The following is a 26,790-nucleotide window of genomic DNA, read 5'->3' as shown; positions in this document are numbered from 1 at the left end:
TTAGGACAGGCAAATTAAGTTTGTAATCAGAGGAGACCATGGAAAACGGGATCTTAAACATCCCATCAAACTTTGGAGTACTGATTACTCGTCTGCTTTTCTCATGAATCTCATACCTGGGACCTAAGAAGTGGCAGTCTTAAATGCACTGTGTATGACCTCCTGTAGTATAAATGATGACTCGAGTCTGCATAGATAGCTTAGTTAAACACCACATTTTTAACTAGCCATCTATTATGAATAAGGAGACATTTGTATCCTCAAGGATACAGAGCATAGAGATGCTGGAGTTGATAACACTGCAGTTTGGTTTGTTCAGCTCGGGCAGAACTAACTGCAAAGCACTGCTGACAGATTGTTCTGCCCTCCCTTCCAGCCCAGCCACACACGCCTGCTCCAGGCTAGATGTGGGAGCTGAGCCAGCCTATTCCACAGCTACAGCTGAACAGAGGGGAGAAGCAGGACTACACCAGCGTTCAGTATCAGGCTGTACCCGCTTTAGACATCTCTGTATGATACCCTGTCGCATGGCATTAACATAACCTAGAACTTTAAAAATTGATTTGCATAGAATCACAGAATCATGAAGGCGGGAGAAGACCTCTAAGATCACCAAGCCCAACTCCATACCCCATGTCCACTGACCACATCCCTCAGTGCCACAGCCCCACAGTTCTGGAACATCTCCAGGGATGGTGACCCCACCACTCCCTGGGCAGCCTGTGCCAGCGCATCGCTGCTCTTTCTGAGAATAATTTTTTTCTATCTTCCATTACGCCATTTTGTTAGTTTTGCATTTTTAAGTAGAGATCATGAGGACAGCCTACTTATTAATTTCACTTTCAAACTGATTCCAGCACGGAATAAAAAGGTTGCAACAGAGCATGTTGGTACAAAGCAATGCACTTGCATTGCCACCTCTTGAAACAGAAACACTTTCTGGAGTTGATGGCGATCAGTTCCTTCACAATGATAATCAGCCCTCATACTTCTCACTTCCCCTCACTGTCTAGTTAGAAGCCCAATTATCACAAGGGACCAAATACTTGTCACAAGATGAGACACAGGTTTAAAAACATGGAAGAATAAAGCTGTGATTTATATCTCCATATCACAGGGAACTTGAATTAAAGCAGCACAACACTCTGCTGCTGTCGCCTTGCACAGGAATGCCTGCGTGGTTGGAACTACACAGCATGAGGCTAACAAAACTCACACCTACAGCAACATGCACTGAAAAACCAGCCCTCCTCAGTCAGTGCACTGTGGGCCAGGGAAGACCAACCAGCAGGCGGGTCTCTGGCCCTCACCGTGGCTTTATAGAATCACAGAATCATTAAGGCTGGAAAAGACCTCTCGGATCGCCAAGTCCAACCCCACCTTGAACACCTCCAAGGACAGTGACCCCACCACTCCCCTTGCAGCCTCTGCAAGGGCTTGACCACTCTTTCTGAGAAGAAATATCTCCTAATACCCAACGTGAACCTCCCCTGGCACGACTTAAAGCCATTAACTCGTCCTGAATGCTTCTCCTCAGAGCACTCCACCCCCAAAGAGCCGGCAGCAGCCCCAAGCACCCCAGACCAGCTCTACACCGCGCTCAGGCCCACTCTTCACCCCTCCCCCTCCCCACACCGCACCCCATACGTTGCCCGCAACCCGCAACCCGCAACCCCCACCTCGCCCTCAGCTGCCCTCAGCTGCCCCCTCCCCGCCCGGCGCCCCGCCTACCCAGCGCCATCTCTCCGCCTCCACCCGGCATCTCCTCAGGGCGCGGCTTCACCTCCGAATGCCGCGCGTGCGCGCGCCGCCGACTGGGCATGCGCAGAGCGCTTCTCTTCTGCCTCGTCTCGCGAGGCTTTGGCTAGTCTCGCGAGAGGTGCGAGCCTTCTGTCATGGCGGCGGAGGAGCCAGAGGTGGATGTGGAGGGGGATTCTGCGGCCGCGCCCGGGGAAGCGGCCTCAGGGTGAGTGAGAGCCGTGCGCGGGCACGCTGCCCAGCCGCTGCGGGGAGCCCGAGGTTCTTTGGTTTGTTCGGCCCGGAGCAGAGGGGGCTGAGGGGCGGCCTCATGGCGGCTGGAGCTCCTCACAGGGAGCGGAGGGGCAGCGCGGAGCTTTGCTCTCTGGGGACAGCGACAGGGCCACAGGGCGGTGAGCATGGAACAGGCTCCCAGGTAGGGGATAATTCACAGCTAGAAGATGTCTAACCGTCTTCTGAAGTGAATGGGCAGCGATTTTATGTATTTCAGCAGAGGAGGGGAGAGGAATCACCTTCTGACAGAAACCAGACTGTGTTGCTCTGGAGTGGCACCTCCTGCTGCCACTGGTAGAGATAGGCTGTTGGGCAAAGGGCCCTGCTGAGCTGACAGCAGTAACGTTGGTTTCTTGCTGTACACGAGGACGTATTCCTGTTTGCAAAGAGATGTGGGAACTGGTGGCACGAAGCAGTTCAGAATATAGGTGAATTTGTCTTCAGTAGCAATGCAAGGCATAGAGAGCTAATGCCTCTTTACCAAAGTCTCAGTGTTCTGGAAGCAAAGATTTAGATGACAAGTCATTACATAAATGACTGCGTGGTTTTTGCTACATTAAGGTAGAAGAAAGTTGATTAGTGGTAGTCTCCTAAAAGTGAAAAGCAAATATTGATAGGGGAAGGTAAGCGTAATCTGAAGTCTGTAAGAGCACTGACTATCCCATATGATAAGATTCTATTAAACCTCTTGGCAGTAGGAGCTATCCTCTGCAGGAAGACATTATTATTTTTTTTCCTTATAAGGGGAACGTTCTTACAAGGACGGAGAAATGTTAAGAGGGGATAACAAAGTGAATGACACTGTTAAAAAGATAGCTCTCTATATCATCCATGAAATTCTGGTATTTTTCTTTTGTATACATTTTGCTAAATGCCTCCTATTTTCAGCGGTTCTGGATGGGACTTCTCACTGTGCAGGGTGTCAGTGGTGTCTTGTGTAGTTTGCAGTGAGATAGGTGAGATGTTGCTGTCCAGAGTACTAACAGAGGTGACTTACTGAAGGGGATTTATGCTATGCCTAATGGAATGTTATAAAAGGATAACATTACCTGATAGTTTGCAATGTATGACTTTAATCATGACTGAACTCATTCTTCTGTTAATGGTATAGTTACTAATGATGCATTTATTTTAACTCTTAGAGCATTCCTTTTGATTGAATATATTTGTGGTTTTGAATATGGGACTTTTTTTCAGAGCTCATGAAAACTCAGCATCAAGCTTACTGCAGGATCACTACCTTGATTCATCTTGGAGAACTGATAACAGTCTTGTAAGTAATTTTTAATTAAATAGTGCTTCTAAGAAGGTTATTGCAACTTCTGTTTTCTCCATTCTCTTACCTCCGCGTACATCCCCTTTTAGCTTATTAAAAAGTGTTTTCTTGCTTATTTTCAGAAGCTATTTATGTATTGATTCTTGATACTTAAATAACAGCATTACGGAATCCAAAGATTCAAGAATGTTTGTGTTGTTTGCAGCCGTGGACGTTGGACAGCAGCATTAGCGAAGAAAACAGGGCTGTCATTGAGAAAATGTTGCTGGAGGAGGAGTATCCTTTTTCTGATTTGCTTCTTAATTAACAGCCCAAATTGTTTGCTTGTCAATGTGACAGAAGCACTGTCACTTTGTAGATGCATTGTAGGGAGTTAATTTAATCATATAGCCACCTGTAGCTCCTCCTGATGCTAGTAAGTCTTTGGCTTCTTCACAATCCATTGACAATATGTATCCATAGCCACAGTTACATTGTTTAGGCGCTGGAAACAAAATGTTCTCATGTGGTCAGTCCAGAGTATTAAGAATAGGACTCCAAAGCTTGTTGGCTTTGGGCTGGCACTGGCACTGAAAATAGTGTTCCTTTCCACATCAGCTGCTTTTTCAGTGCCACCTCTGGCATTGTGCTGACACAGCCATAGCAAACCTCATCAAACAGTTGTTTTTGCTTAAAAACTCTTTTTTTTTTTTTTTTTTGCTGTATTGTTCTTCATTTGAACTGTAATACTAATTTTTTTTGGTTGTTTGTCTACGTGCATGTGAGTTTAAATGAGTAGAAACAGCAATGTTGGTTTTTTTGTTTGTTTTAAGCAATTTTGCCTGAAATAGATGTTAGTAGAATTTCTGGCATAAGTTGACCTCAATAGATTATGGTATTATTTTCATGTTCTTTTTGTGATTGAGTAACTCTGAGTAATAAATAAGCAAGAAAATACAGTAATTTTCCCAACATAATGAATCATTGAGCATTAAACTGAAAATGGATATGGCATTGGTACAAAGAAAGTTACTTCATTATGGTTTCTGTGTCAAAAAAGCAAAAGCCTGTTGTGGAAACAGGACACCTAGCTCACTCCAAGTGAAGTGAGTGTGTGGATTCAGAAATCAAGTATCACTTCCATCTGTATTAAACTAGTAGGAGCATGTGAAATTTCAGTTTTTAAAGGCCTACATGCAGCACTTCTACAACTGGATTGTTATGAAGCAGTGTGATTTATAAAATGTTTAGAATTCTCACATCTTTGATACTTTGAAAACTTTCTTAGTAGCAATTTCAGATATTATCTATCAAATAAATCACTCTCTGAGAAGATATGGCTCAGTCAAAAGGAAGCAGAAAAAAGATCTGTGAAAAGGTAAGCTGTGTTCTGGAAGAAATTCTCAGTTAGATAATAAGAAATTAGTAAGAGATTTAAAAGCTGGTCATTAGCAGATATGTGCAGTTATATCACATTTACTAACCTTTAATTTCATTCTGTTTTTTTATTTGCAGTCCTCATAAGAAAACTGGAAAAGTCATGTAAGTACATCTTCATAGTTGCATTTTTCAGTCTGGCTTCTAATTTTTTTGTTAAGTTACAGAGTGCACACCCAAGAATGTTGGCTCTCCAAAGCTATTTAATGGATCTTTCAGCAGACAGAAATGTTGTGTGTAACAAAGACCTGTAGTAAACTAATTTGTTTTGTTTTGTTGCTGGTTTGTTGGCTTTTTTTTTTTTATAACACAGTGGTCCCTGTGGTCCCTTTAATATTAAAAAAAAAAAGTGCTAATTCAAGTTGGCTTTCATGGTTGTCTTGAGTCTTCCTTTGCAATGGAGAAGCTGACACATTTCTCAATCTTATCAGCCAAGTTTGTGCTTCAAACAATACCATGAGCTTTACATGAGATGCTCAGTAGTGCTCTTGGCAGGAGTTGTCTTCAGTTACTGGGCTTTGAGAATATATGTTTGAGAAACCACTAACTCATTTCTTTTCTGTTCACAGGGTGCGATCTCCTACAAAACCAGCTAGCTACTCGCTGAAGTGGACATCGGAAGAAAAAGAGCTGTTTGAACAAGGACTGGTATGACTGTATTTACGTGTCATGCTCTGAATAGAAATCCTTAAGTTATCTTAAATAACAAACTGATCGTAAATAAGCGTGTTATATTTAGCTGCTTCTGCTTGCATACGTCTAATTTGTTAAAAAATAATTACCATATGTACTCAGAGTGTATTTATAAATCGGATTTAAACTGATTAATTGCCAGAAATGTCTCTGTGTGTTTAGCAGATTTTGTTCACTTGAGACTGGTTACAATTTGAGATCACAAAACGTCTGAAATATGTAGGTTCCTGAATTGCACAGCCACACTGCTACAGTTAAGCATGCTTTAACTATGGAAAGTGTAGCGTAAGTCAACTCATAGAAGTGAACTCCTGCAGCTAGTATTGTAAGATCTTCAGAGATTATATGGTTGTACAATGCTGTATGCAATAGGGTTTGCTTCAGCAAGTGTAAATTCCTTTTCAGTAGGATTCCTTGGGTTAGTAAGCAACGGAATTTACAGCATGTCTACGCTGAGTGAAGAATAGCAACAGTTCTTACTGCTGGATGCAGTGCTTTTCTTGGTGTGATACGATTAGTGAGCTTCTTGGGTTCAGCTGTTCTGTTTGTGTGTTTGTAATGCAAAACTGAGTTTTTAAACACTTCTTGGGTATACATTGGAATGTCTGGAATGTTAGAGGCTGGGTAACTTCAGTTTGCTTTGTTGCGCTAGGTGAAATTTGGCCGCCGCTGGACAAAAATTGCCAAGCTGGTTGGGAGTCGTACTGTTCTACAAGTAAAGAGCTATGCTAGGCAGTACTTTAAGAACAAGGTAAGCAGACTATTTCAAGTAATGTTGTTGTAAAGTTAGTTTGCTTTTAATCTGTCTTTTCGAGAAGCTGCTGTTGAAGTACCCAGTCTTTTTATCTCCATGCCCAGATAAGTAGAATATGCTTATTTGCAGATTTAAACATGGAACTAGTCCTGATTTCAAATTCTTAGAATGATTTTGGTATCTTTATTGCTTTGTCAGCCTGTCAAACACGGCACCTCAGAGTGTCTGTCTGCTGTTCAAGTGAAATAGGTCTGACTATCTGGGAAGCAGGGGGGATTGTTTGTGGGTTTTTTTCCCTTCTTAAAATATTTTATCCTTTCCCTAGGCAAAAAATGATGATTCTGAAAGAGAAGAGCAAAGTCAGTGTGGTAGCAGTGTTCCCACTGAAGATGGGATAAGGGTAGAAGCAGGGTCAGCTGGACACTTGAGAGGCCGTGCAGACCCTAACCTGAATGCAGTAAAAATTGAAAAGCTGTCAGATGATGAAGAAGTAGACATAACTGATGACGTGGATGAACTGTTTTCTCCTACCTTCCAGCAAGATGTTGGAAAATCTGAATTACCTGTAATTTCAGAAAGTCCAGCTGAAGAAACAAAAGGAGCAGAGCATGCTTTTCCAAATGTTGGACACAGTTCTGCTGTTTCTTTACTGAAAGAGGATCCTCAGAATACCAAGCAACCCACAGTGGACACGTTACTGTTTCAGCATGTTGCAGCAACGTGTTCTCAGCACGTGAATGGTGATAAATCTGTGAACTCGGATTACCAGCAATGCAATAATTTCGTAGAGACAGCTGAACAGGGTAGAACAGGAACGTCTCATGGTGCTAGACAAATAACTGACCAAGAGCTTACTGAGGAACAGAGAGACCTGGCTGATAACGGACTGCTGCTTCATTCCCCCTGCCAAGTGGATGAAGATCATCAAGAAGAAGCAGAGGCTCTTAAACCACCTGATCAAGAAGTGGAGGTTGATAGAAGCATCATCCTGGAAGAAGAAAAGCAAGCTATTCCTGAATTCTTTGAAGGGCGCCAGGCCAAAACACCGGAGCGTTACTTGAAAATTAGGAATTATATTTTGGATCAGTGGTAAGATAAATTCATTTCGCTTATTTCGCTAAGTCATTAAAATCACTCTTGCCCTGCTTCGTTGTAGTTAAAGCAGTACAAACGGGTTATGGAAAGAGTAGGAGTAATTTTGTAGCAATATTCTAAAGATTATCAGTGAATGGCTCTGAGTAGTGGTGCTTCTTTCACCTCTTCCCAGTTCTGGGATTCTGGAAGTATTTGGAAGCATTATGGAAGTTTTTGTCCTATATCAGAACAAACCGCTCCTGTTTTTGTTATGTTTCCTTTCTTTTGTTTTTGCCATCCAATATATGAGAATCTTTAGTTAGTTTCAGTGAATGTTTCTTCAGAAGACCTGACTCATTTAATTCCTTAATGATAACTATAGTACTGCCTACGTGAAAGAGCAGGTAGAAGAAACAGCCTATGCGAGAGAAGATAACGCTGACCAAATAATACATCGAATTAAGAATCAATTTTGAGTGATGCTTGTACATTTGAATATTTTATATTCCATCTCCAAAGAATCAGTTTAAAGAACCTTAAGTATTTGTGGTAGCAGGCTGTGAATGTACAGTTTGCAGTTCTGTTTTGTGTGCTCATTGGCTGGGTTACTTTACTTTTTAGTAGAAAGAATTGCCAAATTTCACTGGGTTCTCACTGAGTGGTCTCTATGTTGACAGCTTACTCTAGTATCAAAGAAACTCTGACATGCCATATTGGGGAAGCGTTAAGCTCAAACAACTCAGTATCAGTTTAAGAGCAAGTGATAAGTGCACAGACTGAAAACTGGCGTGCTTATTTCACCAAAGATGCTTATGATTATATGAGCTATACAGAGGAATATAACACAGACATTCTGATTTTGGTTTAAAAGAATCACAGCGCTTCTGAGTAATTCATTGCTTCCTGGCATGTCATGTTGAAGAGTTTGTTTTAATGCACGGAACATACATTTTGCACTGCATGAATATGAATGTGTACTAAGAACCCTAAAATAAATTGCATACGTTTTGTGAAACTTGTGTTTTTGCTGTGATTGCTCTGCACAGCAATGTGTTGTGCATGCATCGGGGTAAAACACTGTCTCATCTCCACCTGTGCTTTGACTTGTGTTCTGTATGATGATGTGTTGTTCTCTTTTATTTCAGGGAGAGGTGTAAACCCAAATACCTGAATAAGACCTCGGTACGTCCGGGCCTGAAGAACTGTGGTGATGTTAACTGTATTGGACGTATCCACACGTACTTGGAACTAATAGGAGCAATCAACTTTGGCTGTGGTAAAAGAAAATACTTTTATTAGAATGGGTTCAGAACTTAAATTTTAGCCAGCGTTTGCTGAGACCACCTATTGATTATCAGCCTTTTTTATTAAAACAATTATTTTCATGTGAAGAGTAGACGTGAAGGTTAGTAGATACGTCTTCAAAAGAGAAGCCTAAGTTAATTTGATTGAAACACTTAGGCAGAACCATGTCAGTGCAGATGATCTAACTTCTCTGTTTTCTGTACTCTTAATGTCCTAAATAGTAATTGTTTCATTTAGGTTCTGTAGAAGAGAACCTTTGTGCTTTATTTACTGTTGTCAGGTCCCAAACTATAGAGCTGTAGCCTATTTGGTGTTAATATTATACCGAGAGCGTACTGCTCGCACACATTGATCCTTCCTAGGAAAATCTAGAGGAGGTTATAACATAATTACAGCATTATGGGTTTCTGGTTTAACACAAACTAATGTTCTCACTTGGTTTGATTTTTTTTTTTTTTTCATACTTGCATATACTGAACACCAGATGGTGATGTGTTTCTTTCGTGCTGTTCTATCTCCTATGGTTTTTTTGCCCCAAGACCTGCTGGATCTGAAAGTTTGTCCTTCTTCCCCCGAAGACAGAATTCAAGTTACTGTTTCTTTTCCTGCTTCCCCATTTGAATCATAAGCATTTTGTAAATAAAACAGTCTTCAACCTCTAGGCTACTTTTTTTTTTAACAAGATTCAAATGTTGAAATTAATTGGTATGTTAAAAGTATATATATTCCTAAAAGTTACTGTCATTTGATACTCAGTTTTAGAGACTCTGTATAGGGTTGACTTTGGTCCGAAGCTGACGGACAGACACCTAGGTAGGGAGGAATGCCCTACAATAAATCCTGCCTAAAGTAGAAGCTATTTCAATTGAATTAATGGAAGGAAGTTTTCCCTTTTTAGAAATGCTGTGGTAGTGAGAGAGAACTATATATAATCTCTCCTCAGTATGACTGTAAGAGCTGTCTTCATGTTGAGTTTTTCCTTCCTTTATGGCTGTCACTTCAAACGTTACTGAAGTACAGTGTGTATCTCTTGTGTTTCCTGTAGAGCAGGCTGTCTATAACAGACCACAACCAGCTGATAAAACACGGTCCAAGGAAGGCAAGGACACAGTGGAAGCGTACCAGCTTGCTCAGCGTTTGCAGTCCATGGTATGTTTTGGGGGACAGAGGGAAGAGAGTGGGGTAGAAAAAAGCATTTGACATACAGGTCTTTTCAAGCCAGGGCATTTCAGGAAACTCCTTCTCTTGTTCAGTCTGCAGTTCCATTAGAGTGCACTTCAGTTCAAGTATCAGTCTAAGTAGAAGTTTTGTTTTCTGACAGGTATCTGTTCTCTTTTCTGTTCTCTTGCACGGTCATTGCCCAGCTACTTAACTAAGGATTGTTACAGTCTTTTCCCTGGAGTCCCAACCCCTCCCTCCCCAGCTCCCCGTAATTTATTAGTGTAAATTAGTCAGAAAGCAGTGGAGCATATCAATAGAGTGTGGTTAAGTTGCTTGTGTCTTAATCATCAAGTGTGCTGGGTATGTGATATGACTTACTGAGAGTCTTATGCACGCAATTAAGCACAGTAGTAACTCATTCCTAATTAGATGAATTACCAAGGCTTGCCAGATTTGATGTTCATATTTACATGTAATGTAGCATTTTGAAGTACTTCATAGCAAAATTCATCAGTTGATGAGAGGAAAACAAAATCAATCCCATTAAAAGAAAAAAAGCTTTGTGAAGAACAGTAGCTTGCACAAGACACACACACACTGGTTGAAGGCTTTCCACATTGTGCTCTAATTTGTGGTTGGATAATAATTTGCTGTTGCTGTCAGGGATGCTGATGTTCCGTGGAGCATCATCCAGGTGTTTTTCTTTACAGCCTTAAAAACCTGAGAACTTCACTGGTGATATTTCGTGACAGATTGTGAACTACTCAATTCTGCAGAACTCCAGGGTGTTTTCTCTTTTCTGGAAGTGTGTCACAGTGTTAGTAAAGCTCATGTGGCAGTAATCTTTTGGATGATGTTCTTACAGCTGATTAAACGCAGCAAAGGCAGCTTCTTTCAGGAGTTTGATCCTTGATTCATGTTGATTTTCTTGCTGCAGCGTACAAGAAGGCGGCGAGTACGAGACCCTTGGGGAAACTGGTGTGATGCTAAGGATTTGGAAGGACAGACGTTTGAGGTAACCTGTTTTTGAAACTTCATTTACATATGTGATTACTGATAATTCCTAGCAGGTGGTATTGCTTGCTGTTACAATCAATCCTGCAGCTGTTACATCTGCTGATAAAGTACTTTGGTGTTTACAAGGGTGTTCATGCTGTGAGCGTGGACTATACAGTTCTACACCTTCAAAGCTCATCTTTCACGAAACTTCATGAGCCTTTAGTTTTAGTTATAGAAAAATTGTTTTTGCCTCAAATTCATTAAGTGCTTTATGTGGTGGGAGGTGGTCTAATGCAGTGCTAAGGTTAAAATATCAAATCATCAAGGATCAGGAGAAGCTGAAATTAATTTCTGTACTGATTCCTTTTGCGTGTAACCTGAGATAAATCGGCCTTATTTTGCCACATGTTTCAGTTTTATTTAATTCAGATTTGCCATGAATCTGTTAGGAAATCTGTGATTGTCAGTAACTTTCAGGCTGTGTGATTTATCTGTGGCTATTGCTCTATATCTTGAGCAATCCTGTAAGGCAGCAACTGGCAGCGCATCAGGAGGGCGGTGATGGCGAGAATTCATTCAAGGCATTGAGACATTCTTAAAATTATTTTTTAGCATCTGTCTGCTGAAGAATTAGCAAGAAGGAGAGAAGAAGAAAAACTTAAGCCTGCAAAAGCTTCTAAAGGTTCAAGACCAATAAAAAGGTATTTGATGAACATGGTGTTCAAAAATAGATCTTCTAGAATTAAAACAACTGGCTTGCATGGTGTCGGGCTGGAGCACTGCAAATCATTAGTATATTCCTGGTGGTTGGAAATAACATGGAGCATTTCAGATGTTTAATGTTGAAACTCACAAGTGTGGGAGGTGAACTTCTATGTTTGGTGGAAGTCGTCCTAGTACCAGATGAAAAACATCCAGTGAGGAAATCCTCCTCTTCTTGTATTGAGGAGACAGTGGGAAACTAGGAAAGTTTCCTGACTGTCCTACATCTTTAGAGAAATTTTCTTTCATTTTATAGTTCCTTTGATCCCTTTCAGCTGATACCATGCTGTTTATTCACTGAAGAAAAACAGGTACGTATCTACGAGTGAATATCAAGAATGCTTTATTTAGTTACATTACTTCTATTGTACTCATTATCACGTTTGTGATTTCAGGAACCTTTTCAGGTGAAAGTGTCTTCAGAAGCACTTTTAATAATGGATTTGGTGAGGATGAAATTTTATCTTTCAGAAAGCTGTGATGTACAGGCTGGGGGGGAGGGTTGTTTTTATGGGCAACATGGTTAGATTTAGCAATGAAGTATGTAGTTTTTGAATGCTGTGCAGTTTTTGAAGATAGCATTGCTTTATGGATGGAAGTGTTATACAGATGCACTATAAACATGCATGTGAGTAACAACCAAACATAACATTCTTATTTACTTTAAATTGAAACTCTGGCTATCTTAGCATCTTTAGCTGTCCTAAGTTTTGCTTTTAAATGTTGTTGAGAAATTACTGAACTGCAACTGTGAAGCCAATGTTTTCTATCAATTGCAAATCAAAGCTAGGAGAAATTATACAGCTTGAACCTTAATAATTGTTTAATATCATTTTAGCACTCACATGTGTCTATGGCAGAAGTAATAGGGTTGCTAGGTGGAAGATACTCTGAAGCTGATAAAGTTGTAGAAGTAAGTGTTTATCTTTTTTTCCCTTTTCCTCTACGACATTAAAACTGTTGTATTTGAATTGATGTAAATGTTATTTCTTCGGGGCATCTATTTCAAGCGTATTGAAGTTGATGTTAATTACCATAATCTTGAAGTGTTGTTTATGCTTTTATGTTAAAGTGTTGGCTTGTCAGCTCTTTCATGAGGAAGATCTGGCACACGACTTAAAGTTCTTGAATTCTTATTGCACTGATTAAGATTTCTTGCATTTATCCATCTGGAGGCTTTTTTAACAGGTTTGTGCAGCAGAGCCGTGCAATAGCCTCAGTACAGGACTGCAGTGCGAGATGGATCCTGTGTCTCAAACACAGGCCTCAGAAACACTTGCTGCCAGAGGATACAGTGTTATTGGGTGGTACCATTCCCACCCAGCATTTGACCCCAACCCGTCAATACGGGATATTGACACTCAAGCTAAATATCAGGTACTTACTGGTTTGTACATTAATAATAAATAAAGAACCAAAAAAGCCAAAACCCTTAAAGCCTCTACGGTATTTACAGTGTTAATGCACATTTCTGCACTATTGCATGTTAAAAGGATGTTCATTTTTCTTTTTTTTTTTTCAGAGTTATTTCTCCCGGGGTGGTGCCATGTTCATTGGAATGATTATAAGTCCTTACAACCGAAATAATCCTCTCCCGTATTCTCAGATTACTTGTCTAGTCATCAGTGATGAGATCAGTTCTGATGGCTCCTACCGTAAGTACTGATAGTTTACCCTTTGTTTTAACTTCTCTTATCCCTTGGGATACTAAGGGGAAAAATATTGCCTATTCTTGAGCCAGGACTTGAAAAACAACTATATGTTGCTAGGGAAGGACTTGCACTATACAAAAAGAGGAATTTCGCCCAAAGGGAACTCCTGCAAGTAGTCCTTGCTGTTAGGAGAACAGTGTACAGGCATGAATAGATAGAAGATTGTTTTTGCTGTTTAATGACATTGTAGTATTTCTCAGAATCTGGGAAAGAAAGAGAGGAGTCAGAGCAAGGTATGCTACAGACAGCATCCACTTGAGTATCTGAGAAACTCTTTCATGTGCTTTACTTGAATTTTGTAAAGCAGCAAAGTCTCCTCTGATAGAGGAGACCAAAAATATTATAGCAAAGACTTGGCTGCTGTAGTGGTGGAAAATTCTTACTTGAGTAACTTAACATTCAGAAAGTCAAAGGATCAAACGTGCCAGCTGTCCAGGAAAGTGCAGATATAAAAGATGAATTACCAAGCGGATCTTAGAAATGGTGCTCTGGCACAAATCTCAACTGAAGAGAGTAAATGACTGCTTAAAAATAAAACTGATGTTTCACAAAAACAGGATGTTTTTCTTTCTTGAAGGGTTCAGAACACTTGATATAAAATGTTTGAAATTTCTAATGTTGATCAGGTATTCCTCTCATAACCTGAAACTAATCTGAGGATAAATCCCAGGATAACAGAATGTGGTTATGGTCTCTGCCTCTTCTCTCTATTCCTGCGTTCTCCTGTTTTAAGGCCTCATTTCTGTATCCAAACACGAAGATTTCCAATGTTCTTGGCAAGGCAGTAGATAGAAGAGGCCATATGATCTGACAGTTCCCCTTCTGTTTTTTTCCTGTGGGCGTAAGCAAGGAAGACCATCTGCCTGGAGACTTGCTTCATAGCTAAGTTGGCCACATCTGTGCAGTCCTTGCTGTCCTCATGTTTCCCACCTGTGCCACTCCTATGTTGTGGAGTTAACATACATGGAAACATTATCTGGCCTTAGAAGTAGATGTTTTCTTGGTCACGTACATTTTCCATCTGAGATGACTTATTATTTTGGTTTACCTCCTGAAAACAGCATCTTACAAAGTGGCATCTCAACTAGCTCTTGGGACACGTTACACTGTAGTGGTAGTGCCACAGTTCTGTGCCAAGGAACAAAATGATGAGACCCGTAGATATTTCTGCTGGTGCATTCAACTCACAAGCTATTGATTGCTTTATTTTCATTTACACTGAGGTCTAGCTTGAAAGTATGCAATTTGTCTCATTAAATTCTTAGGCTCTTGGAAAAGTGTTTTTGTTTTTTTTAAATGACTAACTAAAATTCACCATTTTCTCTCATTTTTTGGTATCTGACTTTGTGTTTTACCAGCAGTTCTTTCTGAATGCTTCCTAAATTTACCCCCTCCACACCTCTATGCCTTCAATAAACTAGCTGAATTTCTTCCTCTGAAGCCTGGAACGGTAAGCAGGCACTTCACCAGCCAGTTCCTGCAAGAAAACCAGTCTCTTTTTTCTTTCTCATTTAATAACCACACAGATCTTACAGAGACTTAAGTGCTACTAACTTAAAAGAACTCAATTCGTGTTGCCATTTTGCTGTTACCTTGTGGATTTTTGTGTGAGGAATTGTGGAGGACAGGAAGGAGAACAGACCCCCAGTGAAATTAAATTTCCCATCCAGAATATCACACTTCAGCATCCTTAACACTAGCGAGTGGCGGGACCTGAAGATAGGTTATTTTTTTCATGTATATATAAAAGTCTGAAGTGGTCAATATTCATGTTCAATTTATTACAGGCCTGCCCTACAAATTCGAAATACAGCAGATGTTGGAGGAACCTCAGTGGGAATTAATATTTGAAAAGACAAGGTGGATAATTGAAAAATACAGATTCTGTCACAGGTACGTTTGCTTTGTAATGTACTCAGTTTAGAATTTCTGCATGTTTATTATTGGGTTTCAATTAAGACATAAACCTGCTTTTACCTTTCTACTGCTTTCTTTCTTTTCTTTCAACAGCAGTGTCCCCATGGATAAAATTTTTCATAGAGATTCCGACCTGACTTGTTTGCAGAAAGTAAGCTTGCTGCTTTTAATTCATAAGTTTTGTAATTTAAAGTTTGTCTGTTTGGTGTCATCAGGTGTCACACATTTCAATATTAGAGACATAGACTAGTCCCAGTAAATGACTTCTGTGGTACAGCGTGTTTGCTTACAAAGACAATGAAAATAAGGATGCTCGCTTGAGAGAGCTGGGGATAACAGTTACAGACAGATGCTAAATTTTAACCTCAGTTTGGGGGAGAATGGATGGTAAATGAATAACATCTCAGCACGCTGCATGCTTACAGTGTGAGAACTGCACACATGTTGAGAGAAGATTTAGACTTCCTAGTCCTTTACTCTGTCAGTAAAGTAGAGCTGTACTGTGTTTGTTATACATAAGTGAGAATTTTAATTTTCCAGTCAGCGTAATCATTGCTATGAGGTTCTAAACAACTACAGCTGTAACACTAATTGCTCAAACAAGACAGAAAATCTGCCCAAAGCAAAAGGCATAAACAGAAAACATACACAATAATTATCCACGGTTCTTTTTTTTCCCCCCCTCGCAATGTGGCTTTGCCTATAAATAGCTTACATCTGAAATTGAGGTGGTGAAATTCTCTTGAATTTAGCTGTCGTGTAATTTGTTTGAAAGAACTTAATTTACAAAATAATACACGCCCTCTGCAACAGACTGTCAATTCTTTTTGGTCATAGCCAGTTATTGAGTAGTAACTGATGACAAAGGAAGATCATTAAGTATTGTTCCTTTGTGCTTTCATAGGATATGGCTCTTTTTCGAGCATGTTTCTTTTTCTTAAAGGCCCAGTGTAGGGAAAAAAATCACCCACTTGTTCATCTGTATCTGTTCTTTTCAAAAACTTGTGTTGTTCAGTTGATCTTAAAGGAAATAATTAAAAATCAGTTTGAAATGTGAAGTAGCTAGAAGGAAAATAAAATTCAGGAAAAGAATGTTAAAGTTTCGTTTTCTCTTGACTAGCTGTTGGAGTGCATGAGGAAGACTTTGGGCAAGGTAACAAACTGCTTCATTGCCGAAGAGTTCTTGACTCAAATAGAAAACTTATTCCTCTCCATGTATAAGAGTGGAAAGAAGAGCAATGCTGAAGAAAACAAGAATGAATGTTCAAGTGAATTGTCGATGTGATGGCTTAAACAAAACAAGTCTGGATTATTATTTTTTTTAATGCTTATTTTGCCTTCCATTTACTTTTCCTCCTGGCCCCCATTATGTCAACACTTCCAAAATTGTTACCCATTTTAATAGTAACCGTTCAAGTATCCGGTGTCTTTGTATTGTTATGGTTCAAAGATACTTTGAAAAACTCCTAATGAGCGTGATCTGACTACACCAGGAACATTTACTATTAACCTTTAGAGAAGCCAGGTATCGCAGGGTTAGTGAATTATACCCCAGTCTGCCATATGGGAAGAAGGACCAGCTGTCAAAGAGAGCTGTGCTTCAGTCTTCAAGGAGAGTTCTCCCTCTCTCGGATCATTAAGGTTGGGAATTTTGCTTTTTTTTTTTTATTTTTTAAATGGGCAGGTATACATCTGACACTCAATTAATTTGTTAATGCTTTAGAGAGTCTAAGGTCAAATGAATTCACAGAAGAGGAACTTAACACTTTACTGAATGAACAGTGTGCAGCTCTGTGGAGCTTTTTGGCATGTCTTTGCCATCTTGCTTTTACGTACACATGAGGAAGGCTGGCAAGTTTTTGTCTTCTTATTACTAGTTGTGCTTGTTTCCAGTGGAAATGTTAACTCCTGTTTATGACAGGTTACAGTCTTTCTGATCTTCCGTTCTACAGGAAGAGAATATATTTCTCTGTCAGATCATTGTGATTTGCCCACTTCTATTTGCCAGTGTTTCCTGTGGAAACGAGCACCTCATTGATGACAAGCATAGAGCAACAGACAGACAAGTATGTCTTTTTTTTGTGGGGGAAGGCACACAAAGTAAACGTGCTTTAAATTTTGCCCTCTAAATCACGAGGAAACTTGACTTATTACTATGTATGCAGATTTATCTTGGGCAGAGTTTCTTAAATCTGTTTAAAATATATTTGAAAACGTGAAGCAAGTCAGAACTTGAGTTTATACTCACAGGGATAACAGTAGACTTGATTCTTATCTGAAAAATACATTGTGTATGTGTATCTACTTCTACATCTATAAATGGAATTTTAAGATTTTGTATGTTTAAATCTTCAGCTTTTCATTTTTAAAAAAAGAGATAAAGCAGAGTTTGAAAAGCTTTAAAAATGTAGAGTTGTGTCCTAATGAGGGAGCTCCTTTGCAGAGTTCAGAATTACTTTTTTTTTTATCGTGTCTTACAATGTTAGTCTCTGTTTCTGAGTGGAAGGTGCAGAACGTGACTGTGAAATCATGAGCGGTTGACACTTGATGGTTCTCTCGGTGCACATTCAAGGATTATGGTCTTGAAAATATTGGTGACTGTTCTTTCCCTTCTCTGTCATATGTGCTTGTGCACAGGTTTAGATCATGCTGCTGTGTATCATTTACAAACTTGGTGCGTCCATCTACTTAAGGCATGCTGACTCTGCGTATATTCTAAATCATCATCTTTGGGAATTCCTAATTAAAAATACTGCATGGCTTTCTGCATTTCTAATCTAGACAACGGTCTTGGTAACAGAGCATTCTGTCCCGAGTTAGTTCTGGGATGTTCTGCAGTGTGAGGAATGCTGCTGCGGTTTTGCGTAGGATACTCTAGAAGAATCATTCACTATGTATTGTATGTACTAAATCTTGTAATTCTCCTTCTATAAACTAGAACTAAATTTCAGCCTCATATGTTACAGCAGTATGAAGTAGATACCGTTCTTTGTCCATATACATAGATGTCAGTGTTACCAAAGTAGTGGTAAGAATGTGCTGGCTGCTCTTCTGCGTAATAATTAAAGCGAGTTAACGTAATACAGTTGTATTAATTGGATTTAAGTCACATTACGTGAGAGAAGTTTTGAGTAAAATATACTATTGAAGCAGTTCAGATCTCCGGAGAATACTGTGCAGAACTGAGCTTTTGATATGCACACTCACAAAGGCACCAGGTTTCCCAAGGGTGATTCTCGCACCTCAGGTTATCCACTGGCAACACTTCACAGCGTAGGAAGGGTGGAGGGGGACCCAGTAAACTGCTAGTACCACCATAATCCTGTACTACCGCACCGTACGGTATGGGAGTTGGAAATACTGTATTTGTCATGCCAAGTAATAATTCTGTGGGCAGGAGTCATGGTAAGAAATACTCTGCTTTTTGTCATTTGTTTCTGACTTTGTGTCTAATGAGTTTGGAAGTTGTGTGCTCCTGAGAAGATGTACGTTACTAATACTGCCACTTCTGCTACCAAACACATTAAATGCATTTATCGGGAAGCTCAGTGGTTTTTAACCAGCTATTCTTATGTTAACTTTGTCTTAGGACAAATATTGCAGGCTAATGTATTTTTTGTTTATATAAGACCACCTGTTATGTCTTGCCATGCATCCCCTCAAGAGAGGGAAGATGTTTGAGCAGCAATTGGAGCAACGGAATTTAAACTGGAAGAGTCACCACTGCATCCTAAGATATAGCTTTTGTCAACGTTGTTTGTGGCCATTTCTTGTCTGAGTCCAGTTTTGCTACCCCAGTTACCAGCAGTGCTTTTTCACAGCTATTTCTATCTTGTGTTCATGGGGAGGATGGGGGGCTTGTCCGTATTTTTTGAATATTTTTTTCCCCTTTTGCTCATTTCTTTGATATTCCTGACTGATGGTATCCAAGAGTCTATTAATAAAGACTGAATATTCTGTACTTCAGAAGATGTGTTCCAAATTTTTAATTGCTTCTTGCAGATAAGATCTGCTATTTCTTCATTTCAAGCCAAGAAGAATAAAAAACTGATTCAGCTCAGTTTAATACCACTAGAGGGAGTGTGGGTACAGTTGATACAGAAAAGTAAACTACAGAATACAGCTAAGATGATTTGTCATTTGGAACTAAGAGCTGGAACTATTCTTACTTATGGATGCAAAATTGTGGTCAGTGATTAATTTCTGTGGGCAGTAGCTTGTATCTTGTTGCTTTCATTCGTTCTTATGAACTCTCTGCTCCGGTCTCCAGAAAATTAGCCAGGGATGGTCTGTGGCAGGGATGCTGAGATGGTAGATCTGTATTTTCCACGCTATTTTCATAGAAATAATTCTAGCATCCTGGCTGTAGGATCACTGAAATAATATCATGCAGTATTTCTCTCGCCACCACAGGCACCCGCTGTGACTTCTAAAGGTGATCATCAAGTTATCTTTCCAACTACTAGATGCATCACCCAAATTTCATTCAAGTGTGTTGCTTATAACTCTATTCCTGCTGTGCTAGCAGAGAATTTGGTCTGCTCGGAGTTGCTGGGCTAGGAGAACATCCAGTTGTGTAGCAGAGAGAGGAGCCGTGCAGGTGAGAAGCAGAATGCACGCAGGCATGCCGCACTCTGTGCAGTGTGCCACCTGGGTGCTGCAAGGGAAGGAAACACTGCCAAGGAAACACACTGCTGCAAAACCTGCGAGGGAAGCAGGGGTGTGCGCAGCGCGGCTTCAGAGCCAGCACATGGGAAGTAGCTCGTTGTTGGCATCTCAGGGAATGTGGTAATCATAGTTGATACTGAACAAAGTATTTAATGGCCTAGATAAAAGCATTCTGGTTGTTTAATTGGAAATGTCTTGCTGTTTTACGCAGACCTACTGCCCTATTTTTATGAGATTTAAAATTGCGCAGAAAAATTGTTTCCATGGAAGCAGAGATCGCGAAAGAAATAACACGCTCCTGTTTCCTGCAGGATTCCTTTTACAGCCTGCTGTTCCAAACAGTTAACTCTTGTAGCACTGTTACAGTTTAGCACGGATTAAAGGAAATAACGATAACCAAGACAAGTCCTTGAGGGACTCTGTATATATACTTGACTTATGACTTATTTTTTTCTTTCCTGCCTTTAAAGGAATTTTGTTCTCTGCACGTTTACAGAGAGAAAAACCTACCCGTGCAAAAAAAGTTAATGGAGAAGTATGCACTTTTTTAGCAAATGATGGAACTCAGGGAAGTTTGAAGTTATTCCTTCTTTCCCCTTCTCTTGCCTCTGTTCTACGTTCTTCTTGGTGACTGGTGTATTCTAAAACCACTGCTGCGTGCTTAGATCCAGCTTTGAAGGAAGCAGCAATTAATGCAGTTTTTAATTAAGGTAACAGTAGTGAGAATCATCACCAGCAGGGAAGTCACACCATCTGTTTTAATGGCCTATCATTTTTCTTCCATACATTACTTCTGAAAAACCACTTCATTTTTCTGTTTCACTATGTGTCTGTAAAAAAAAAAAAGGAGAAACTATCAAATGATGATGGCAGGCTGAGACCAAGGCTGAGCATCATGTGAGGAAAGTACTGTTACCCAAAAATCTTCACTCAGTAAAGTGCTTTGGAAGCACAAGGGCAGCTCAGCTCTCAGCCATACAGAAATTGCTGTACTTCCTTTTGAATCTGGTTATGAGCCATAACGTTTTATGGCTGGTGAGGGTCTGTCCTCAGTGAGACACCTGGGAGAACAAGAACAAAGCCTACTCTCTCTGAAGTTCATAACATCAAATAAAATTAAAGGCACGACGTGAGGATGTAGTTGATAGTTAAATAGATTTTGACTTTGAAGGAAGTATATGGATTTTACATATATATATATATATAATAGGTAAAGTAATTACTTGGAAACAAAAATGGCAAAAGAGTTAGGATGTGGTAAGCTACTGTAAAGAAAAAAAAATCCTCAAGGTGGAAAACTGAAATACCTAGTGATTTCATAAATTTTTTATCAGCAGCTCACAATGACTTCCTAAAACTCTTCAATACTGTTATTTTTATCCTAAAGGAGGGGAAGTGAAGAGGCGCAGTAATGAGCTACAGGTCTGAAAAGGAGCCAGGAATGATTTAAGAACTTGCCTCATCTTTGCTCCCTTAAGTAGCATGAATTTCTTTGGCTTATTTAGAAACAGGAGTAGGTCTGTCTGCAAAGTTTGTCTCCAGGTTATGGAGTGACAGGGAGTGTTTACATCTTCAGCTTTAATTTCAAACCAATACCATGTTATTAATGCTCATTGGTAGCCAGCGTAACTTCCCACTGTTCATATACTCACGAGTTGTCATTCCAAGCAGCGCTGCTCGCAGTGATTTAAAGCAGGTCAGGCCCTTGGGAAAACAATAGTACAGGCTAAAAGAATTGTCTGCAAGGCAGCGCAGGAGTTGTGCAGATGGGAGAATGGTGCTGTATGCTGCTGTTCACAAAATAATGATTTATAAAGCGTCTGACAGCATTTGACAAACAGATAGATGACTTAATGGTAACTGGAAAACGTGGTTTGTGCTTTGTAAATCATCATTAAGACACTTGGGAGCTACTGGAGCGTACTGTGATAGGCATTACTCAAAGTTCAGACTGAAAAATTTCTTCAGAAACTGCTAACAACTTTGTAAGGGTAATAAAAGCTTGAAAATTAGCATTAATAGTACTGCTTTGGGATGAGTAGGAAAAGAGAGAAGCTTTCTGTAGTGGAAGCTGAGATTGCTCTCCTATGCTAAGTAAAAGTTCATCAAACTGATGAAGTGTTTTTCTACCTGTCACCTGAATTGGAAGCTACTTCAGGGTTCTGTTAGAGCATACATAAAATAAAACCTTTTGGAGTTTTATACAGATGTGAAAGTAGCATCTAGACGGTGGAATAATTCAGAAGTTACGTGACGTAAGAGGTAGGAAAAATGACAATGAAAGCAGAGGAGTAGGATTGCCTCAGATAAGGAATGGGACTCCTCCAAAAGAAAAGGGAGAAGTTCCTTACAGATGCATTTGTCTGCATACTGCATAAAAATCCTGAAGAAGGACGAAGGCGAGGTGAAGCCTTGTCTATCTATAGACAAGGCTATATATATCTAATCTATAAGGGAAGCTCAATGCAGGAGCTGTGCTTCGGGTCTGTTTTTGCCTCTTCCGCATTGCTCCCTCACTAAGAGGGATGGCAGGCATCTGGGGAATCAGTGCTGCCCACTTAGAAGTGACAGATGAAAGTGCAGCTCCTCTGGCATCTGGGCATGAGAGACCTGTTGTTTTAGAAGAACTTGTTTGTCAGGTCTGGTTTGAACTTTGAATAAAGGAGCAGCGTAACAGCATGTAGAAACAAGTAGGCTCCGCTAGGAGATATAAGCTTGAGACCATGCTTGTTGCCACTTCCGACTATACCCGCACGTTGTGCCTGCGCTATGGAGCTTCCGCTTGGAGTTATGCTGGGTTTGATTCTGATGCTAACTTCATCAGCGCAAAGCTGTACCTGCGTGACCAACAAGTGGACGCTATGTGCCCAGGATGCGTCTGGCAGCTGCACCTGCAAGTTGGTAGGTTCAGATCGTCCAGTAGATTGTTCAAGGCTGACTTCGAAATGCTTGCTGATGAAGGCAGAAATGACTGCCCCGAAGTTCTCCTACAGACGCCAGATTAAGCTGCTGGATGGTGGCATTTACAATCCAGACTGCGAGGACAGTGGTATCTTCAAAGCCAGACAGTGTGATGAAGCTGGTACTTGCTGGTGCGTGAACACAGCTGGAATAAGAAGAACTGGAAAGAGTGACAAAAATTTGATATGCAATGAACTGATTAGAACAAACTGGGTCGACATTGAACTGAAGCACAAGGAAACATCCCATTACTTCGAAGCTCCTGATGTAGCAGAAGCCCTGAAACATCTGTTTGAAAACCGATACAAACTGCAACCCAAATACGTCACAGCTGTTAAGTATGATTCCCCATTTATCCAAATCCACCTAAAGCAAAATAACTTGGAGCAGCACGATGTAGATATAGTTGATGTAGCCTATTATTTGGAAAAAGATGTCAATAATGACTCTGTGTTTCATTCTGATAGCACATTACATGTCTCTGTTAATGGAAAAGCTCTGGATATTGAAAAAATACGCATTTACTACGTTGATGAAAAGCCACCAGTGTTTAGCATGAAACAACTGCTTGGTGATGTTAGCGCTGTGGTGGCAGCGGTGATACTGCCTGCTGGTTTTGCCATTATTTTGGGGATTATGCTGTGGCAGCGGAGAAAATATAGAAAAATGGAGGTTCAAAATGCATGTGAAACACAAGGACAAGCTCCACAGTTGCTCTAATCTGGAAAAAAAACCCTGCAACTTCAGCCACAAGGTAGAGGTGGGGAGGGCAAAATAAAAATAATGAACAGACTCTATGTATGGGAATGGATTGAGAGTTTTTCCCCATTTTCTAGGAACGGACAGAGCACTCGTTTTGAATTATTCTAGCTTAGAAAAAATGACTTTGCCTATAAATTAATTCAGGAGTTGGTTGCTGAAATCTGGGACTGGAAGTCCCAGTTCAGAAGCTACAAAAAGTGCAATAGATATTTTGCACAGATATAGGATACTTGCTCCTGTACTGCAGACCTCCTTCGCTTGCTTAATATTTAAGCCAAGGTTCTTTACGTGTTTGTTTAGAGCAAAATAATAATAACAATAAAAACTGTAAAAAAGCCTTCAAAGTCTCTGGAACTTCTTTTTGTCAACAGTTAATTTTGCCAGTATCTCTAACCAAATCAATTGCGATAAAATACTCTCTATCACTAAAGGCTTTGATACAGAGTTAAGTGTTAGGAAACAGTACCGCAGTCACTTCCATTTGCACAGGGCCCTGCTTCTGAGTTTGTATGTGGGTAGCACTGTGAGCTATTCCCGGTTGCAGGTCCGACACTCTCATAGCACAGATCTCTTGATCCCACTGTAAGTTAACCTTGTTTTTCTTCCCAAATTCAGATAACAGCTTTCTGTCTACCGAAATTTCCCTTGCAACTGTATCAGAGGAGATATTTTTCAGTCTTTAACAGCTTCGCAGAACTACTCCATAATGCTTCTTCTGCACAAGCCAAGAAATAGAAAGCTCTATTTGGTAGAGCTGCAAGGGGAATTTGAGCAGAGTGTAATTGTTGGAGTTTTGCCAAGGCACTAGAGCTGGGCGTTGCTATCTACTCATCTACTGCAGTCGTCGCCACCACAAAGGACATTTTAAAGAAAACGATGCCCGTGGTTAGGTGTTGAAATATTTGCAGTTATGTTCTCCACGTTGTGTATGAATGCCCGATGTCCCCATCAACCTCTTATGGTTGCAGCCAAAATGAGAATGCTGCACACAGGTGTTCCAGCAGGGTCAGCTCTTTTGTTTCATTAATGAGTCTCAGCATCAGTTGTTTGTCATTCTAATAACAATCAGTAATGTACTACTATTAAACACTCATCTCAGATTCTGCTGTAGAGTCCAAAAACACAACCTCATCCCAAATACAGAAATCTGTCTAGGGGAATGAAAAGGAGACTAAGAAAAGAGTGAAGATACTTTGGCTCTGTTTCTACCTGTTTATTATGGAAGGGGAGTAGACTTGTAGGGTTTGGGGGCAGGGGGTGTTATTTCTGACAGCACACAGCATCACTACTTCATTTCTCACCTACTGGAAAAACATGGGATGGGCAGATGCATCACTTTTCCCCCACATTTTTATGCAGTTGCATTAGCAACAAAATACAAATAAAAAAAAAAAAAAAACAAAATAAGCATAACCAATGTTAATGAGAGGCTGTGTGCTATAATTTATCTGCATTATATAGCAGAGGGTAAAATCATTTTAACTATGCAGAAGTATCTGTTGCCTAAATTATGTTACGCAGTTCCAACTGGGAAAAGGCTGCCTTAGTTTGAAAGGTGAAAACAACTACTCCCACAGAAAGAATCCCTGGCTCTACACTACAGTTCTGAAGAAGCTAATGCTGCCCTTTCCATACAGTGCTATCTTAGTTCAACTGAATAAAGTGGGCTTTAGCCTTTCCTTTTACCTTTTATTTTAAAAAACAAACGTTTTTCTAACCACTGGAGAGCTGAGGGAAGTGCCCGTAGCAATGCCCGCTTTAGAGCAAGGAAATGAAAGATAAGGATTCATGGAGAAATTAAAAGCCTTTTAAACTCTGTTCCCTCTGTCCTCCTGGTGAAAACCATGCCTGCTTCTATATGCAAGTATGCACTCAAAGAGATTGGCACGTAACCCCTGCATTAGTTTGCAAATTATTGGTGTGTTTACGTGCAAGTAGGTTCCCATACCTGTATTTAAAGATGCACATAGCTATTATTATTTTCTCTTCTTTTGGAGCAGGCAAGCCCTAGGGAAAGGTTGTGGCAGCAGATCCTACACTTCAGCCAGCCTGAAGCCTGACCCAGCTGTTACCAGTGGTGCCACAGTCCCAACCTGCTGCTGTTCTGGATGACAAAGAGAATCCTCCCCTTGTCTCATCTTTCCCCAATTAAGACTTATCTCTGTATGGCTGTTTAGACTGGGACTACAGCAAGAGTAGTTTAACTACTACTGTGCCACATCATATAAACACACCCCACCCATCTCTTCTTGATTAGATGATAAAACATTAGCATGTCTGTGATGGTGAGCGCTTCATGGCAACAAGATACAAAATCCCCCCAGTAGGTCCCTAAAAGTATGAGAGAGTCACTTACTAATGATTGCTTAGATACTGAAACCACTTTTTCAGAGAATGAAGTAACAAATTGACCTTTCCTTCATTTCTCCTTAACTGGACTGGTTAATGCTATTGAACTTTCTTCCCTGTGCAAGTATACAGGTACAATTCCCCTTTCCAAACCATTTCCATTGATTTGTCTTAGGGTTTAAGTACTGCCATTACCTATCTTTTTATGCTAAAATTAATCCTGAGTTATTGCAATTACTTTCAGAGCAGGAAAAATCAACTTCTGGCATTTATATAACTACTCACAGCAGCTCCCAACAAAATTCATTGTACTGGTTTTTATCTGGTTAAAATTTCATACACTTTAGGCAGCCTGACAATAATCACATCTAATTTTCATGCCAGTCCTTACTCCCTGAGGGATAACACTCTTACAGTCCTACTCCAGCACAAATCAAGTACCACAGAAACAATTAGGGATACTTCATATTATCTAAATGAAAGAATGAATGAGAATGTACTTAATTTTCCACTGAGATTTTTATGTATGGGCCCAACAATACTGGTTTTGCTTGAAATAAATGTATTCGTAAAGGCTGAGATCAGGAATCTCAGCATTTTTGCTAGCCTGGTTTTATTCAGAAAAGTCTAAGTACAACTACTAAGTCTAAGAACAACTACAAAGTAATTGGATGTGGCACTGAAAATGTCTGAAACCATTATAATGCACAGCACAGAAATGCTCAGAGCTGTTTCCCCAGTCTTTAGCACACATCTGTTGAATTCTTTTCCCATCTTCACATGCTCTTTTCTGTTGTTGGAAATATACTAGCTTTACAATTGTCTCAATTCTGCTGAAGGGCTTAAGTGAAATCTTCAGTACAGAAAGTTAAGGAATGCCCCATTTCTAAGTCTCTCTAAATAAATTTTCTATTTCAGAGATCTAGTAGAAAAACCCTGTGGTGTTGACT

At 40.1% G+C, this 26,790-nt stretch overlaps 3 protein-coding genes across 5 annotated transcripts in view; 2 read left to right on the top strand and 1 right to left on the bottom strand.

The window, feature by feature from the left end:
• The window catches only part of FGGY (FGGY carbohydrate kinase domain containing), a 291,340-nt gene extending 289,520 nt beyond the window's left edge, over window positions 1-1,820 (bottom strand). Inside the window, exon 1 of the mRNA XM_021405281.1 lies at window positions 1,732-1,820. The gene's annotated coding sequence lies outside the window, so the exon portion shown is untranslated. The remainder of the gene's footprint in view (window positions 1-1,731) is intronic.
• MYSM1 (Myb like, SWIRM and MPN domains 1) lies at window positions 1,811-19,061 on the top strand. 3 transcript variants are annotated; one of them, XM_021405260.1, is made up of 20 exons: window positions 1,811-1,966; window positions 3,229-3,304; window positions 3,513-3,583; window positions 4,587-4,664; window positions 4,802-4,828; window positions 5,293-5,371; window positions 6,069-6,167; window positions 6,496-7,259; window positions 8,390-8,520; window positions 9,595-9,698; window positions 10,648-10,725; window positions 11,322-11,410; window positions 11,728-11,782; window positions 11,867-11,878; window positions 12,310-12,384; window positions 12,660-12,848; window positions 12,994-13,126; window positions 14,971-15,076; window positions 15,194-15,251; window positions 16,221-19,061. In XM_021405260.1, the coding sequence occupies exons 1-20, from the start codon at window positions 1,896-1,898 to the stop codon at window positions 16,383-16,385; spliced, it is 2,460 nt and encodes an 819-aa protein (XP_021260935.1). In that variant the 5' UTR covers window positions 1,811-1,895; the 3' UTR covers window positions 16,386-19,061. The 3 variants fall into 3 exon arrangements, with proteins under 3 accessions (XP_021260935.1, XP_021260934.1, XP_021260936.1); XM_021405259.1 differs by having other exon boundaries at window positions 11,867-11,917; XM_021405261.1 differs by lacking the exon at window positions 12,310-12,384 and having other exon boundaries at window positions 11,867-11,917.
• On the top strand, window positions 19,250-26,692 carry TACSTD2 (tumor associated calcium signal transducer 2). Its single transcript, XM_021405315.1, has one exon. It carries the CDS (start codon window positions 22,538-22,540, stop codon window positions 23,447-23,449), a length of 912 nt encoding a protein of 303 aa, XP_021260990.1. The 5' UTR covers window positions 19,250-22,537; the 3' UTR covers window positions 23,450-26,692.

Source organism: Numida meleagris, chromosome 7, assembly GCF_002078875.1.
Source record: "Numida meleagris isolate 19003 breed g44 Domestic line chromosome 7, NumMel1.0, whole genome shotgun sequence".
NCBI lineage: Eukaryota > Metazoa > Chordata > Aves > Galliformes > Numididae > Numida > Numida meleagris.
Note: the sequence above shows the minus strand (reverse complement) of the source record. Positions and strands in the feature narration are given on the sequence as shown.

Bases quoted from the DNA above. Each gene is read 5' to 3' on its own strand.
- MYSM1 (XM_021405259.1), top strand. From the start codon at position 1,896: ATGGCGGCGGAGGAGCCAGAGGTGGATGTGGAGGGGGATTCTGCGGCC. The intron at 5,372-6,068 runs GTATGACTGTAT...TTGTTGCGCTAG, and splicing joins AGCTGTTTGAACAAGGACTG to GTGAAATTTGGCCGCCGCTG. The intron at 6,168-6,495 runs GTAAGCAGACTA...TCCTTTCCCTAG, and splicing joins GGCAGTACTTTAAGAACAAG to GCAAAAAATGATGATTCTGA.
- TACSTD2 (XM_021405315.1), top strand. From the start codon at position 22,538: ATGGAGCTTCCGCTTGGAGTTATGCTGGGTTTGATTCTGATGCTAACT.